Source organism: Euprymna scolopes, chromosome 9 (assembly GCF_053919585.1).
Source record: "Euprymna scolopes isolate OS-2025 chromosome 9, ASM5391958v1, whole genome shotgun sequence".
NCBI classification, from domain to species: domain Eukaryota; kingdom Metazoa; phylum Mollusca; class Cephalopoda; order Sepiida; family Sepiolidae; genus Euprymna; species Euprymna scolopes.
The window spans coordinates 151925515-151944608 of record NC_136490.1 but is presented as its reverse complement, the minus strand read 5'-3'; the positions used below and the strand labels follow the sequence as shown (position 1 = coordinate 151944608).

At 35.4% G+C, this 19094-nt stretch overlaps 1 protein-coding gene across 1 annotated transcript in view; it reads left to right on the top strand.

Annotated features, from left to right (window-relative positions):
* Positions 1-19094, top strand: part of LOC145284928 (sorting nexin-10A-like) — a 101835-nt gene that overhangs the window by 38056 nt on the left and 44685 nt on the right. Inside the window, exons 4-5 of the mRNA XM_080134022.1 lie at positions 5897-5995; positions 17169-17327. Of these exons, the coding sequence (XP_079990148.1) occupies positions 5897-5995; positions 17169-17327 (258 nt within the window). The remainder of the gene's footprint in view (positions 1-5896; positions 5996-17168; positions 17328-19094) is intronic.

The following is a 19094-nucleotide window of genomic DNA, read 5'->3' as shown; positions in this document are numbered from 1 at the left end:
ATTGTAAATTTCATCATATTGTAATCTTAATACACCTGTTAAAATATTGTACATACATCCAATTGGATATGCCTTAAACACGTGACCACGTCTTCCCAAACGCACTTTTCTATAACTAGCCACACGTTTAAAACCCAGTAGATAAACGACCGCCTGAATTCGACTGAGGTTAAAGTAGAAAGCTCCAGCGGAAACAATGCTACAACAAGTAACATATGGATCCTACATACAAACATTCGATAATACAACACACACACACACACAAAAAATAATGTATAAATAGGATAAAAATCCCCCCAAAAGTCGTTAAACAGAAACTCTCTTCTTCTTCTTCTTCTTCTTCTTCTTCTTCTTCTTCTTCTTCTTCTTCTTCTTCTTCAACAACAACGCATGTATATATATATATATATATATATATATATATATATATATATATATATATATATATATATATATACAAGTTTTTCATACTTATACAATCATTAGTGATAATTACTGCTGGTTGGAAGACTTGAACCTAGTCCACAAAGGCACACTGTACTTTGCAATCTAATATCTTTCCTCCAGACAACTAACGCGTAAATAAAAAGAAATTAAGACCTATGAACGCTATGTCGATGGGCGTTTAGGATAGGCAGTCAAAGTATTCAACAACAGGAAGTTTGAATGATGCGTTTTCGCTAATGTTGACCGTTTTTTCTTAATTCCCTAAATAGGGCTCAATTTTTATATCTATAGACACTAGTTTTTCATGGTAGTATATATATATATATATATATATATATATATATATATATATATATATATATATATACTACCACGCAAAAGCATTGGATATATTACATTTTTCTTCATAACTTTAATTAGGGTTCAAGATTTTACTTAAAATTTGGTCAGTATATTCCTATTACTGTTCTAAATTATATTAGGAGTAGTAATTACAATATCAAAGTTTAGAAAGTTTATATTTAAGGAAAAATATGAATTAACAAACGCAAAAGTATTGGATACACTTAAAAAAATTCTTTTTCTGAAATAAATTTAAATTACTTTTTCTTAGCGTGTTGCAATAATGCAAACGAGTTATCACTAACCAATAAAATAGCTTTATATTAAAATAATTTTATAAAATTTTTCCAATTCGGGCTCACTCGTCAACCAGTTCATTTATAAAAATTCCCAAAACTAAAAGTTGTCAGTAGACATTCGTCGAAAAATCATTGATAAGCACAAAGAAGGAAAAGGGTATTGAATAATATCAAGGGAACTTAATCTACTACTTAGTACAGTTGGAAACGTTATTAGAAAGTTTAAAACTCCTGGTGAAGCTGTTGCAAATCTTCCAAGATGTGATTGGACAAGGAAATTAAACGAAAAAAATCAAGGAGGGTAAGCAGAAAGATACAAAACAAACCCTTTTCTTACTTGTGGTGAAATTCAAACCGACCTCAGAGAAGCTGGGATCAATGTGAGCAAGGATACAATCAGTAGAGTTCTAAATCGTGCAGGTTTTGTATCAAGGTCCGCAAGAAAAGTTCTATTATTGAAGCTTAAACATGTCAGATCACGTTTGAATTATGTTAAAACATATGGGGAACAATTCCAAGAACTTTGGAACAAGGTAATCTGGTCAGACGAAAAGAAAATCGAAATCTTTGGAAAAAACACAGCAACACACGTATGGCATAAAAATGGCACCGCCTCTAACAAAAAGAATACCATTCCTACGGTAAAGTTTGGCGGTGGTTCGATTATAGTATGGGGGTGTTTTTCATCTAAAGGTGCTGGTGAACTAGAAATCATAAATGGTAAATGATTTGACGTATGTACAGGGAGATTTTGGAGAAAAACCTCCAGAAATCTGCTGATTTGTTGAGACATAATAGTAATTTCGTGTTTCAGCAGGACAATGATCCCAAGCATAATGCCAAACTAACACAAAGAATGGCTTAGAAATAACGGAATTGACGTTCTTATTTGCCCCAGTCTCTCTCCAGCCCTCCACCCAATTGAAAATTTGTGGAAAATATTGAATATCAATGTTCACAAGAGGAATCCACAAAATAGTCAACAACTAGAACAGTTCTGCAAAGAAGAATGGCGCAAAATACCTGCATATCTTTGTAAAAAAAACATGTGTGCAACTATAGAAAGCGATTGGAAGCTGTTGAACGCAATAAAGGTTATGCAACCAAATATTACAGTAATGTATCCAATACTTTTGCATTAGTTGATTTATTTTTTCCTTTAATATAAACTTTCTAAACTTTAATTTTGTAATTAATACCCAAAATATTAGTTAGAATAGTAATAGGGATATACTGACCAAATTTTAGGTAAAAATCTTGAACCCTAATTAAAGTTATGAAGAAAAACTCCTTTAATTTGAACTTCCTTTAAAGTTGGACTTCCTCTCATTTGGACTTCTTCTAAACCTGGACTTTCTCTAAACTTGAACTGTCTCGTCATTGAAATTGTATTAGTATATTTGATGCGGAGTTGCAGTAAAACTGTTTACATGGTTTAATCAGATATTGCACAGAAATGTTAATATTGGTACTATGTAATTAATGTAGATTAGCTATTGATAATTAATTTACACTAACTGTAAATTGTTTTTCAGATTGCTATATTTAAAATAGTGTAAAACAACCCATCACAATGGCTTGCAACTCCAAAAGAAAACAAGTGACACTGACTTTATTCGAAAAGCGTCAAATTATAGGAAAATTAGATACTGGAGTTGAAAATAGCGTTATATTGAGGGATGATAAGATTGGAAGAAGTGCACTGTTTTACATCAAAAAGAAAAAGGAAGAAATATTGAAGGCTGCTCCTTTCTCTCCAAATAAAAGACATGTCAAAAGAAGGAGGCTTCGCAGATCAAAGCAAGTTGAATTCGATCGAATATTGCATGAGTGATTTGTAGCAAAACGGAATGAAGGTGTAGCAATATCTGGGCCCATGTTAATTGCTAAAGCAAATTCTCTTAAGGAAGAGTTGAATGTGATATGAAATTCAGTGAAGGCTGGCTTAAGAGCTTTAAGAGTAGACATGGTATAAGACAATTAACAATGTCAGGCGAACAACGGTCTGCTGATACACATGCAGCATCAAATTATTGTGACAAATTCAAGACGATAATTGCCGATTATGATTTAACACCAGAGGATGTTTACAACGCTGATGAAAGTGGCGTAAATTGGAAGTGCTTACCTACAAAAACATTAGCCGGATCCGAGGAGCAGAAAATAAAAGAAGAAAACTAACAGTGATGGTATGCGCTAATGCTTCTGGAACTCATAAACTTAAGCTTCTTGTCATCGGCAAATCAAAGTGTCCCCGAGCATTGAAAGGAGTTTCGCCTTTGCCAATATTCTATTATTCTTCACGAAATGGATGGATGAATCAGCAGTTGTTTAAAAAATGGTTTTTGCAAGAATTTGTGCCAGTTGTCCAGAGGCGTTTTCTTGAATTAGGTAAACCTGATTAAAGATAAGAGATAAAACCTGATTAAAGATAAGAGAAAAATCCAGGTTGTCCTCGACGGTCGAACATCTAAACTGTGATATAAATGCGGGAGTGCCTCAGGGTTCTATCCGTGGACCTCTATTGTTCCTAATATTTATTAATGACCTCTCCGACAAAACTGCCTCTGAGATGGGTATATATGCTGATGACACCACGCTCTATAACAGGCATGACAGGAAAACAAATTAACACATAACTAAAGAAATGGTAAAAACACTAGAGGATGACCTCCAATCTGTAGTGGAATGGGGACATAAATGGATGGTCACATTCAATGCTGCCAAGACTAAACTGGTTTCCTTCAATAATTAAAAGAATCCTTCTCTGCCACCAATTACAATGGCCAGTGACTCTTTATCTGAGAGTACATCTTTCAAACTGCTTGGCCTAACGTTTACAGGAAACATGAGTTGGAACAATTATATTGAAAACATTGCCAGGGCCGCTGCGAAAAAGGTAGGCTCTCTCTACCGTGCTAGAAAACTACTGGCACCTGAAAGCATCCTGTACCTCTATAAGGCCGCCCATGTATGGAGTATTGTTGAACTGGCATCTAAGCTCCAGCCTCTATCCCATCGACGAAATGTTGCATCCCTCTGCCTTTTCTACAAGTATTTTAATGGTGAATGCTCTGACGAACTGCAGAGACTTGTGCCCCCACGACGTAGACACCCTCGACAAACCCGACAGGCAGCTAAATCCCACCTCACACAGTAGAGATCCCTAGATGTAAAAGATCTTTCTACTCCAGTAGTTTTTTCCCCAGAACCGCTAGACTCTGGAATTCCATTCCAGGTCCCTGCTTCCCTAACTGTACTGACATGCAGAAGTTCAAGTGTAACGTGAACCGACATCTTGCTGCCCAAATCCAACCATAGTGTCCCAGTAGTTGCTGCCCCTGATAGTAGCCCCCAACACCAAAGTGGCAATGTGCCTTTTTTTTTGGGTGAAAATGTAAAAAAAAAAAAAAGTGCTTGCTTCTGTTGGACAATTGTAGAGCACATCCTCCTGAGTCAGAACTAGCATCATCTTGCGGGAATAGTTTTGTGTGCTACTTACCACCTAATGTGATTTCTCTCATCCAACCTATGGATCAAGGGATTATTTGGAACTAAAAATGTTTCTACAGAAATGATTTCATGATGAATATGATAAATAGTACCGTGAGTATAAGCGATTTTCAGCGCCATTTTACTATCAAAGATGCCATATTTTATCTCACAAGTGCATTGAATCAAGTTCGAACAAGCACATTAACAAAAGCATGGGGTAAATTATGCTCAGCATCAAAAGCTCCTGAACTGAAAGAATCAGAGAATACATCTGGTCTAGAAAAAATTCTTGAAACCAAACGGCTACCGACCAACCACGCTGTTCTTAAATCACTTAATGCAAATGATGTCGAAATGTGGGTGCAACAAGATGAGGAAACTACTGATCAATATCCTGAAGGCAGTAATGGTGATGAAAATAGCGACAGCTCCCATTCTCTTGGCCCTAATGTAAATAACCAAGAACACTCTGATGAAGCAATATCATAGGATGATGCAGAAAAGTCTATGGAGACGGTTATAAAATTTCTAGAAAAAAGTCCTTACTTTAGTGACAACTATGTTTTGCAAGCAATGTCACTCCAAAGAGATATAATCATAGAGAAGCTACAGAACCAAGAAACTGTAGATCTTCGTGATCGCTTACGGAATACAATGGCAGCGCCCGAGAGCTCAATCGATGAAAATAGAAACTGCAATGAAGCTCATTCAATGAATAAATTAAAAAAACTGTATTTTACATAAGTGTATGATTTCTGTAGATGATAACTTAGGTAATAAATACCTAACAAGTAAGAGTATGTTAAATTTATTTTCAATGTTTTTGTTCCTGGTAATAATATTTAACAATTCTTACTTGCAATATATCGTAAACTTAACTTAATATATACTTGAAGCATCAGATAGCAATGAATTTCATTTACTATTTCTTAATTCTTAGAAAATTATACTATATATATATATATATATATATATATATATATATATATATAAATATGCATGCATGTGTGTGTGTGTGTTTCATGGTAAACAACTGATAATCCTTAAAATAATATTAGGACTCTCATAAATTCTTTGAAGCAAACAATGACGTTGATTAAGCGATTAATGCAAAAGATTTTTCCAACAAAAAATTGGAACTAAATGTTAACATTTTTTTTAGCTATTTTTTCTCGACACTTTACCAATTCGAAAAATATTTAAGTATATGTTGTACAAGCTAATCGTACAAATGATCAGAAATATTATAATTATTTTCATATAAGTAATAATTATTTTCTTTAAAATCCAATTCATATTATTTTCTTTTTCAGAAACGCTCCAAATCTGCCCCCAAATTTGTATTTCTCGGACAAATATGACCCGAGCTGCATCGCCCATCGAATGAAAGGCCTCGAAAGATTTTTAGAAGAGTCAGTATATTTGTTTGTATTTCACTGTATTTGAAAGTCAATTTGAAAAGAAGCCGAAAGATTTGTTTCAATAAATGAGTGAAAGAATATATATATAATGATTCTTTTTTTTAAGGTGGGCGCGTTAGCTAGTAGGTATATTAGCTAGTACATTTTCTATATTTTCTGTAGATGGATTGGTCAACAAAGTTCGAACGGTTGACCATGTCTTGTACCAGATAGGACGTCACACATGACAAGAGAGAGAGAGAGAGAGAGAGAGAGAGAGAGAGAGAGAGAGAGAGAGAGAGAGAGAGAGAAAGAGTAAAATGTGCAATTCTGGAGTTCGGACCGAACTGCGAATTTGCTTTTACGAATGGTCTTACAAAATGTAAATACAGTTAAGCAATGCATTTTAAATATAAGTACCTATCTATTCTTCGTTTCTTCTCCCCCTGATCCTTTAGCTACAGAACCATTATCTGGTTGAATTACATTTTCATTCTCAGAAAAAACCTGTTCGAATTAATTACATGGCAAATAATGTAAGAAATGCAACAACACTATGAACGTACGCAGCGATAATTGCACTCTGTCGGGCAAGATCACACGAGAAGAACGATGCAATGGAGGCATAGATCTAAAGTGCATACTATTTGGATTTATCGGGCTACTATTCTCATCTTGAGTATCATTTTCACAACGTTTCAGTCGACCTTTTTCAGGTGTATCTTGTCGAACTCGGGAATATGAACAGAATTTTGAACAGGGCTCTTTATTTACTCTACGGAGTAGTATGCTCTCGTTCTGTCAGCAATGGCTGGATAGAGATCCTAAGTAATTTGCAATTATATATTTTTTTGATTTTCTTCCAGTACTCTAATCACAGTGTTTAAGATTTCATCTAAATTCGACAGAAACCTTCCCGTGTCCGATAAGGTACACTCAAGAAAGCCGGAGGTTACATCGACTGAAACGTTATGAAAATGACACTCAAGATGAGAACAGTAGTTCGAAGAATTCAAATAATATGAACAGCCACTTCTTATCTAAAAAATACAGAAACGTAAAATTTAAAGTGGATTAAAACAATCAAGAGAACCAAGTAATCACGTGAGGCTATCTTCAAGAAGATAATATCATCAAGTCCATATTGGACACGCGAAGCATTCTAAAAGTACACTTTATTCGTTGTCATTAAGTCACGTCTAAGGCCACAGAAGCATTCTCCTGTAATCGATCTGCGTACTTTGCATTCTCATGTAAGTGATCTTCGTACTTTGCATTCTCATGTAAGTGATCTGCGTACTTTGCATTCTCCTGTAATCGATCTGCGTACTTTGCATTCTCCTGTAACTGATCTTCGTACTTTGCATTCTCATGTAAGTGATCTGCGTACTCTGCATTCACATGTAATTGATCTGCGTACTCTGCATTCTCATGTAAGTGATCTGCGTACTTTGCATTCCCCTGTAATCGATCTGCGTACTTTGCATTCTCATGTAAGTGATCTGCGTACTTTGCATTCTCATGTAAGTGATCTGCGTACTTTGCATTCTCATGTAAGTGATCTGCGTACTTTGCATTCTCCTGTAATCGATCTGCGTACTTTGCATTCTCATGTAAGTGATCTGCGTACTTTGCATTCTCATGTAATTGATCTGCGTACTTTGCATTCTCATGTAAGTGATCTGCGTACTTTGCATTCTCATGTAAGTGATCTGCGTACTTTGCATTCTCATGTAAGTGATCTGCGTACTTTGCATTCTCATGTAAGTGATCTGCGTACTTTGCATTCTCATGTAAGTGATCTGCGTACTTTGCATTCTCCTGTAATCGATCTGCGTACTTTGCATTCTCATGTAAGTGATCTGCGTACTTTGCATTCTCATGTAATCGATCTGCGTACTTTGCATTCTCATGTAACTGATCTGCGTACTTTGCATTCTCATGTAATTGATCTGCGTACTTTGCATTCTCATGTAATCGATCTGCGTACTTTGCATTCTCATGTAATTGATCTGCGTACTCTGCATTCACATGTAATTGATCTGCGTACTCTGCATTCACATGTAATTGATCTGCGTACTTTGCATTCTCATGTAAGTGATCTGCGTACTTTGCATTCTCATGTAAGTGATCTGCGTACTTTGCATTCTCATGTAAGTGATCTGCGTACTTTGCATTCTCCTGTAACTGATCTTCGTACTTTGCATTCTCCTGTAATCAATCTGCGTACTTTGCATTCTCATGTAAGTGATCTGCGTACTTTGCATTCTCATGTAAGTGATCTGCGTACTTTGCATTCTCCTGTAATCGATCTGCGTACTTTGCATTCTCCTGTAATCGATCTGCGTACTTTGCATTCTCCTGTAATCGATCTGCGTACTTTGCATTCACATGTAATTGATCTGCGTACTCTGCATTCTCATGTAATTGATCTGCGTACTCTGCATTCACATGTAATTGATCTGCGTACTCTGCATTCTCATGTAAGTGATCTGCGTACTCTGCATTCACATGTAATTGATCTGCGTACTCTGCATTCTCATGTACGTGATCTGCGTACTCTGCATTCTCATGTAAGTGATCTGCGTACTCTGCATTCTCATGTAAGTGATCTGCGTATTCTGCATTCTCATGCAATTTATCTGCGAACTCTGCATTCTCATGTAAGTGATCTGCGTACTTTGCATTCTCCTGTAATTGATCTGCGTACTTTGCATTCTCCTGTAATTGATCTGCGTACTTTGCATTCTCCTGTAATTGATCTGCGTACTCTGCATTCTCATGTAAGTGATCTGCGTACTTTGCATTCTCCTGTAATTGATCTGCGTACTTTGCATTCTCCTGTAATTGATCTGCGTACTTTGCATTCTCATGTAAGTGATCTGCGTACTTTGCATTCTCATGTAAGTGATCTGCGTACTTTGCATTCTCATGTGAGTGATCTGCGTATTCTGCATTCTCATGCAATTGATCTGCGTACTTTGCATTCTCCTGTAACTGATCTTCGTACTTTGCATTCTCATGTAAGTGATCTGCGTACTTTGCATTCTCCTGTAATTGATCTGCGTACTTTGCATTCTCATGTAAGTGATCTGCGTACTTTGCATTCTCATGTAAGTGATCTGCGTACTTTGCATTCTCCTGTAATTGATCTGCGAACTCTGCATTCTCATGTAAGTGATCTGCATACTCTGCATTCCCATGTAATTGATCTGCGTACTTTGCATTCTCATGTAAGTGATCTGCGTACTCTGCATTCTCATGTAATTGATCTGCGTACTCTGCATTCCCATGTAATTGATCTGCGTACTCTGCATTCACATGTAATTGATCTGCGTACTTTGCATTCTCATGTTATTGATCTGCGTACTTTGCATTCTCATGTAAGTGATCTGCGTACTCTGCATTCTCATGTAATTGATCTGCGTACTCTGCATTCCCATGTAATTGATCTGCGTACTTTGCATTCTCATGTAATTGATCTGCGTACTTTGCATTCTCCTGTGATTGATCTGCGTACTTTGCATTCTCATGTAACTGATCTGCGTACTTTGCATTCTCATGTAAGTGATCTGCGTACTCTGCATTCTCATGTAATTGATCTGCGTACTTTGCATTCTCATGTAATTGATCTGCGTACTTTGAATGCTCATCTAAGTGATCTGCGTACTTTGCATTCTCCTGTAACTGATCTTCGTACTTTACATTCTCATGTAAGTGATCTGCGTACTCTGCATTCTCATGTAAGTGATCTGCGTACTCTGCATTCTCATGTAATAGATCTGCGTACTTTACATTCTCATGTAAGTGATCTGCATACTCTGCATTCTCCTGTAATTGATCTGCGTACTTTGCATTCTCCTGTAATCGATAAGCGTACGCTGCATTCTCCTGTAATTGATCTGGGTACTCTGCATTCTCATGTAAGTGATCTGCTTACTTTGCATTCTCCTGTAACTTATCTGCGTACTCTGCATTCTCCTGTAATTGATCTGCGGACTTTACATTTTCCTGTAACCAATCTGTGTACTTTGCATTCTCTTGTAATTGATCTGCGTACTTTACATTCTCCTGTAACCGATCTGCGTACTTTGTCAAATAAATGATCTGCAGCTTTTCACAAAAGCATTTATCATAATCAAGTTGGGACTCATTCTCATCATTAATCTTAAATTATGTGTGCATTTCTTTCTAGTTAAGAACTAATTAAGTATTGTAGAGTCATTTTATTAATTAATATTCCCCCTCTCTTATTTTACCCCTAAATATTTATTTAATATTTGTTGTCACATTCCTGAAATGTTATTGACGTTGAACATCATCTCATTTTTATTAGTAATTCTTATCTTTGTTATTTACTTTTTAGTATGTATCATTTTAATTGTAATCAGATTGTTGAATTATTTTTAAAAGTAAAAAATCATATATACTTTGTTTTTAATTATTTGTGGAAACTCCTTGAACCTTCTCTTGATCTGCTAAGTAATAACGTCATCCAATGAAACTTACTGATACGTAGACGTTGGTTTCGGGAAGGCTCATCTTATTAATTAATCATTATTTGCCTTCCATTTTTATACTCAATTTTTAATAATTAACTATTACTAAATGTTTGGTGTTATATTCCTGAAATGTAATGTACGTTGGATATTTCTCCATTTTGATTAGTAGTTGACTTGCAGAAAAGTATTCATCAAATCAAATTGAGATTCTTTCTCGACATTGATCTTAAATTATATGCAAATTTGTTTCTACTTAAGAAATACTTAAAAATTAGAGGGTAATTTTATTAATTGTTATTTGCCCCTCCCTTTATTTTTCTTCTCAATTTTTTGTCACATTCATGAAATTCTATTGAAGTTGAACATTTTCTATTGTTTTTTTTTTTAATATAAAAAGCCTTTATTTTGATTATTTGTGATAAAAACATTTAAGATTCAAATTGTAAATTAAATGTTTAAGCAATTTTAAAGATTTTGTTTTTAGTTTGTGTTGTACCGGCCTTCCTTGAACAAAGGAATTTACACCGATTAGCACTATAAATAGCGCTAGTAATTCTAACACCGGTGAGAGAGATGCGACTGCACTTCAACTACTAGCCGAGTGGCCAGCAGATATACACGCTTTCCTAGCTTTGTACATTATTATTAATACGCTTGTTCTTTAACCGAACCTCGACTTGATTGTTCTTATTTTCACTGTTGTTCCACGACACAACAGATTGGCGATAAGGAATCGAAACAACCGCCACTGCAGAGAATCACCAAAAGTGATTGAAATAAAGATTCGTAGAATCTTTACGACAGAACATCTTCGTCATTTCAACAGATATTTGGATACGCAAGGATTAACAGCGAATTTATTACTACAATAGTAATTTGGTGACGGGAAAAAAAACTAAAACCAAAATCTACAGCGAAAAATGCGAATGTTGTCAATTATTTAATAATGGAACACACCAAGTGTTTTAGAAAGGGAAAAAGGGTTCATTTTTTCTTCACCAGAAGCTATTTTTCCTACGGTAAGAATTTTCTTCTGCAAAGTTAAATGTCCAAAACCAACTAGCAAATACCGTGTAAGTTTATCGTTATTTCGATAACATCTGGGATTTGAGAAAAACCAAACAAAACAACAACAAAAAAAAACCCTCAAACAAACTTGACTTTGTCAAGAGAAAATGAGACAGATCGTGAAAAATAATTATTCGCGTACGTCATTTGTGCTTAGCAAACACGTAAAGAATCAAGTCATTTTTTTTGCAAAAGGTAAAGATGGTACAAAAAACAAACCAAAAAAACTAAAAGTTTCCCATACGAATTAGTCGGATATTCAAAGCGACGGATTTTATTTTTGCTGCGTAAAAACGCGTGCAAATAAAAAAATGTTAAACAGATGTTATTTCGCTAGATTGTTTCTAGTAAGACTAGAAATATAGCGTTCAAAAAATTAAGTTACAAAAGGACTGCTAAACTGTTGTTCTTCCAACAAAAGAATTGGGAAAGAAAACTTATTTGATTTTTTTTTTACTAAATAATATTTCTTTAATACAAGCCTAAATTGTAAACTGAATTCGTATGATGGATGAGAAATTCAAAGATTCACTGTTGGAATTGTTCCACTTCCAGGCAGAGCAAAATCTCGCGTTGCAAAAGCAGTGAATTCAACAACAAGTAGAAAGAGAAGAGAGATTTAAATAAGCATTTGAAGAAAAAATGCTTCAACAACAAAAACGTTTCGAGGAAATATTGATGAAAAACAAAGGAGGAACAAAAAAAAAAAAAAAATTCTGGAGGCGACACAGTTAACTAAAGCCGACGATAATCATAACGCATTTTCTCAAACAGCTGTGTGAGCCGCTATTGAAAATTTCAATTATAATCCAGAAGACGATGTCACTTTCGTCCAGTACTATAGACGAAATGAGGATATTTTAATATCGGATTGGGGTACCTAGTCAGACGCGAAAAAAGTTAGGCTTTTGCTAAGGAAATTGGGAACAGCCGAGCATGCGAAGTTCGTGAATTTTATTCTCCCAAAAAAGACCAGTGAGTTGAACTTCCAAGAAACAGTTACGCTACTTACAGAACTGTTTTCTGCAAAAAAACGTCTCTTTTTCATAGGCGATATAAATGTATGAATATTACTAGAAGAGAGGAAGTCGACTACACTACTTATGCAAGTATAGTGAACAAGCATTGCGACGATTTTAAAGTGGAGAAATTATCATCAGATAATTGTAAATGTTTAATATTTGTGCAAGAGCTGGTCTTAAATAAAAACGCTGAAATCAGGCGTCGTGTTTTAAATAAACTCGAAAACGAACCGAATTTAAAACTACAAAACTTAGCGGAAGACTGAACAATTTATTGCGTTGAAACAAGACAGTCGGAACATAGAGGAAAGCGGAGTGTCGCATATTAAAAAGATCCATCAAAAGAAAAATGCGACTTCAAAAAATAACCAGAGAAAGAAACAGGGAAAAGATCCACCTGGACTATGTTGGAGGTGTGGAAATAAACATTGGTACAATGAGTGTCCCCACAAATTCAAACAATGTGACCACTGCCACCAGAAAGGCCATAAAGCATCAGATTGTAGAAAAAAATCTGGCAGGATGACATTCATTAAACTCACGAAAATTGAACCTGAGGAACAAAATATCCGAAAATATGTACAGGTCAAAATGTTTAAAAAGAAAGTAAGGCTACTGCTTGATAGTGGGTCTGACATTTCCATTATTAATGTACAGATATGGAAGAGGCTTGGGAGACCCACTATGATTAAATCACATAAAACGTCGAGAAGCGTCAGTGGCAAAAAATTACCTTCAAAGGAGAAATATTGACGGATGATTTTTTTCCAGAACAGGGCCGAAAAAGCAAGAATTTTTGTCATGCGAAAATCAAACAACCTCTTTGGAACTGATCTGTTTGAGAAGTTTAGACTATGGGATCTGCCTTTCAGCTCATTTTGCCAAAAGCTTGAGGATTCGAATATGGAGGCAGAAAAACTTAAGAGGGAGTTAAAAGAGAATTTCCCAGACGTATTTTCAGGCGGTTTATGAAGGTGTACAAAAGCGGTAGCAAAATTTGACGTAAAAGTAAATGAACAGCCAGTGTTCAGAAAGAAAAGAAATGTTCCATACGCCGCTATAGAACAGATAGACGGTGAATTAGAAAGACTCGAAAACATGGGTGTCATCAGAAAATTGATTACAGTGAGTGGGCTGCACCAACGGTTTACATCAAAAAGAAGAGTAAGGAGATTCGGGTTTGCGCCGACTTCGCGACAAGCTTAAATAGGGCATTATAAGATCACCATTATCCTCTTCCGAGCCCTGAAGAGATATTTGCGAAACTGAGTGGAGGGAAATATTTTTCTAAAATCGACCTCAGTGACGCGTACTTACAAGTTCCAGTCGATGAGGAGTGTTCAAAGCTGCTATGTATTAATACCCATCAGAGATTGTACAAGTTTAACAGACTTCCTTTTGAGTTCAATGTCGCCCCTGCGATTTTTCAGCAAATTATGGACATTATGTTAAATGGGTTAGATTTCGCAGTAGGGTACCTGGACGATATGTTAATGATGCGCTAGCAAAGAACAACACAAAGCTCATGTAAACCAAGTATTCAAAATGATCCAGGATTATGGATTTAAAGTAAAACAGGAAAAATGTACATTTGTCATGGAGAAAATAAAATACTTGGGGCAAAGCATCGATAAACATGAAAGAAGGCCGGATCCAGATAAATCAAATGCAATAAAGAATATGCCTGCTCCAGAAAATATTGCGTCTTTACACAGTTTCTTAAGTTTAGCAAATTACTTCAATGTATTTGTGTCAAATATGCATAAACTAAGGTCGCCTTTAAATGAACTGTTAAGAAAAGACCAAAAATGGGTCCGGACGCAAAAGTGCGAAGAAGCATTTCGGGAAATTAAAGAGACTTTAACGTTTGACTTGTTTCTGGCACATTATCATCCCAAGCGTGAAATTATAGTTGCAAGCTATGCCAGCTTCTATGGCATAGGAGCATGCATTTTACACAAAATGGATGATGGAAAAGTGAAATCCATAGCACATTCATCCCGATCACTTTTGCCAGCCGAAAAGAACTACTCACAAATTGAAAAAGAGGCGCTAAGCATTATATTCGCGGTAAAAAAATTTCATCGTTTCCTGCACGGTATTCTATTACAAACAGACCACAAACCATTATTAACGATTTTCGGACGAAAAAGGGACTACCACAACATACAGCGAATAGACTCCAAAGATGGGGTACCATACTTCTGAATGACAATTTTCAAATGGAGTATGTACCATCTAAAAAATTTGGTCACGCAGACGGGTTATCGAGGTTAATTCCTAAGCAGACAGAACCATTGGAGGATATGGTAATAGCAGCCATTCAAGCGGAAGTTGAAGTAAAAATACGTTATGTGACACAATAAGAGAACTTCCAGCAACGCTTGATGAGATTAAGAGTAATGCAGAGGTGGACGAATTTATTATACGCACGAAAGAAAGGATCAACAATAACGAACTGGATGAAGAAATTTATTCAATTTGCGATAACGTCCTGTTATATAGCGACAGGGTCGTAATTCCTGCGACATTATAGAAAAGAATGATCAAGGAATTCCATGTAGAACATCCAGGTATATCAAGAATGAAAAGCCTTATGCGCTCTTTCGTTTATTGGCCAAACATGGATAAGGATATAGAAGAAAAAATCAGGGAGTGTAGGGGATGCGCATTAGCTATGAAAGCTCCTCCGACTCAATTCGGATCGTGGGCAAAACCGGACCGAACTTGGTCTAAGACTCATTTAGATTTTGCAGGACCGCTAGATGGGTTCTACTATCTCATTGTTGTAGACAGCCTATCTAAATGGCCGGAAGTATTAAAATGTAAGAATCCCACATCCGAGGTAACTATCAACTTCCTGTATGAACTATTCGCTAGGTTTGGAGTAGTAGACTGCATTGTTACAGACAATGGAACGTAATTTACGTCTTCCGAATTTAAACATTTTTGCGAGGATCATCTAATCGAGCATATAACCATTCCACCATACAACCCAAGAAGTAATGGACAAACAGAGAAATCCGTTGACACATTCAAGAGAGCTCTGAAAAAAACTAGTAAGTCGCCGACGGATAAATCAATCCAACAGTTTTTACAAGTCTACAGAGTTACTTCGAATGCAAACATCGAAATGTCGAAGACACCTGATGAGGTTATATTCGGACGCAAGGTTAGATCGATTTTTCACAAGTTGTTACCAAACCAGGATAGGCCAAACCTAAACAAAAACTGATAACAAAAAAAACGGTATAAAGTTGGCGAAAGAGTCTTCTACAAGATTCACAAAAATAATAAGACTTTCTGGGAGTTCGGCATTGTTGAGAAACAAATAGGCAACATGGTCTACATGATTAAGGGACCAGACTTCGTGCACAAACCTCACACTAACCAAATTCGGAAAAGATACTCGAACAGTGAGGAGACCAGATCGCCCGAGGAGGACATCATGGACACAGTCTTTTATACTTTTCAGGTGCCCATACCAGAGATAGCTCCGGAGAACAGAAGATCAAACAGAAAACAGAAATCAACAGAATTGATTAGGGTGAACCCAAAACAAAAACGTTATTAATCCCAGATGGGATATTTTAAAAGGGGGGGTTATACCAGCCTTCCTTGAACAATGGAATTTACACCGATTAGCACTATAAATAGCGCTAGTAATTCCAACACCGGTGAGAGAGATGCGACTGCACTTCAACTGCTAGCTGAGTGCCCAGCAGATACACACGCTTTTCTATCTTTGTACATTATTGTTAATACACTTGTTCCTTAACCGAACCTCGACTTGATTATTCTTATTTTCACTGTTGTTCCACGACACAACCTATTGTAAAAAAAGTTTCATCAATATCTGGAATAATTATTTATTGTTCAGAAAATAAATTTGATAGAATTAAAATTTAAATTGATTAAATATATTCGATTTTTATATTGGTATTTTTAACGTGGGAATACTAACAAATTGAATTTTATTTAAACAAAAAAGCAAGCAAAATGTCAGAATTTAATGAAAGATAAAAATATAATGATGGAAATAAAAATACAATGATGATAAGAAAATAAAAATACAGCACACCCTTTCTAAACAAATGCGAAGAACAGTTTTCCTATAATTTCACTAATTTACTCTTTTTATTCACCCCCAAAAGGCACATTGTCACTTAAACATGAGGAGAGACTGTGAATTAAGGATCAGATTTATAGCGTTCCTAAGTAAGGTTTAGTGTAGCGAAATCTTTCTTTGCATTACGTTTAAATTCTGCATAGTGGTACAGGAGGTAAGGCGGGAATTCCTAAAGCAAGCAATTCTGAGAAGAAAGCTATTAAAATAGTGAGCATAAAAATACCCCCACCCAAGTTAAAATGAAACAGATTATTTAGAATTAGACCATTACAAAGTAAATGTTTGTGCTAACTTTTTTATGTTTATAAAATAGAACTTTTGGCTCGTAAATAATTTGCAATTTGGTAAATAATATTTTTTATATATTTTGTTTGTAAATAAAAATTAGTTTAAATAATAAAAAAAAAAATAGTTTTGGATATTATTTTCATTATTTTTTTTTAATTTCCAAACTAATTTTTCAGGTGCATTCAGATAAAAAATTACCGTTCGGATACAACATTTCATCTTTTTCTTCAAAGCGATCTTCCGCTTCCCAAACTGAAGGAGCAAAACGAAGGAAAATGCGACCCAAACTTTATGGAACTGGTGTGGAAACAAGGCGGTAAAACCCAACCAATCGCGTGAGTAATCAAACACAATGTTCCTAAAATACACCAAAAATGCACTTTTATCAAGATTACTTGATATTCGTTTCAGAAATTCTGTTCACAGTCTGTCAAAACGCGATTGTAACTATTTCATGTTATCTGTTTGGACGAATCCTTAGATCAGAGATTTCCAAGCCTGGGATCGGCATACCATATTGTTGTGATCGCAGAGCAATAAAGATCATCTAAATAAGGTAAGAATTGTCTATTCTTACGGCATGGCGCCGATTCACCCAGATGAAGTTTAAAAACGCCATTAAATAAAACTTCTGTATGAGTTGTAAACTGTCTTATATTATGGGCAGACATTTTATTTACAACTAGCTGTAACCGGCCATTCGTTGCTGTGGCTTAAAACAAACAAACAAAACAAATAAACAAACAAAAAAACAGAAAAAGCAAAATGTATTATTCTTATGTTTATCTTTTCAATACCCGTAACTATTGCTTTCAAATATAATTTTCTTGTTTGTTCGGTACTGTGCTAATAGAAATATTGATGTGCAAGTGAAACCAGTAGTATTTAATGAATTGCCATGTCGCAGTAACAAAAATATCCAAAATGCACGCCAAACGATTAGGTATAAATTAATAATTAAAGGAAATAGTTTTCGAAGGAATTAGAAATTTAAGCTATTCCTCATGTTTTTAGGACAAATGTCACGTGACAAAACAAGCATAGCCGAAATCATTTTTTTTTTGTTGAATCATGGAAGACCTAACAAATTGTGACGTGGCAATTAGGTAGATAACATTGGTTATTGTTGAAATTGACAAAAAATGTAAGTAGTTATAATTGCGATTTTAAATAAAAATCAACTTTTCGGCTGTCTGATTTCGCTACAATATCGAAGAAGCACTTTTTTATCGGCCGACCTGTACAATGAATCCCCCGCATAATATGACCCGGAAACTAACGGAAAAAATAAAAAAAACAATAAATGAAAAAAAAAACTATAAATTTACTGATTACACACACACACACACACACACACACACACACACACACACACACACACACACACACACACACACACACACACGGATATATATATAATTTTCTCAAGAGAAGTTGCAGATTGCATTGTTTATTTACATTTATTATATTTTTTTGCAAAGAATTTAACAACAAAGGTGTGTTTTGCTATAAAAACGCACGCTGAATTGAACACACGCACATAAACACACGCATGCACGATTCCAACAGCGATGAATATGTAAACAAACTAACGGGACAAAAAGTAAAAATACAGTAAGAAAATGTAAATATACTGTAAATTTACTGAATATCTATATATATTTAATATTATCAAGAGAAGTTGCAGTTTGGATTGTTTATGTACATTTATTATTGTTATGGCTCTGCATCAACCACAATAAAAACAGAGCAACGGTCTAAGTCAAGACATGTATTAATAAAAGACAAGCGAAAGATTACAGAATGAAAAGAGTGTTTTGTTTTCCATCGAGCACGCGAGGTTAACTCCGGGACTAGAGCCCAAATAGGAAAGAAGCAATTAGAGACATGCCTAGACCGGACAATGTAGTAAAATCATAGTCATTCTTGGGTATAGCGAAGTAATATAATCCTTATATCCCAAGTATGCATAAATTAAGAGCACCGTTGAATGAATTATCGAAGAAAAATATAAAAAAATGGCACTGGACAAAAGAATGCGAGAAAGCATTCCAAAAATAAAAAAAAATGTTTGTTATCAGATCTAGCTTTGGCACATTATG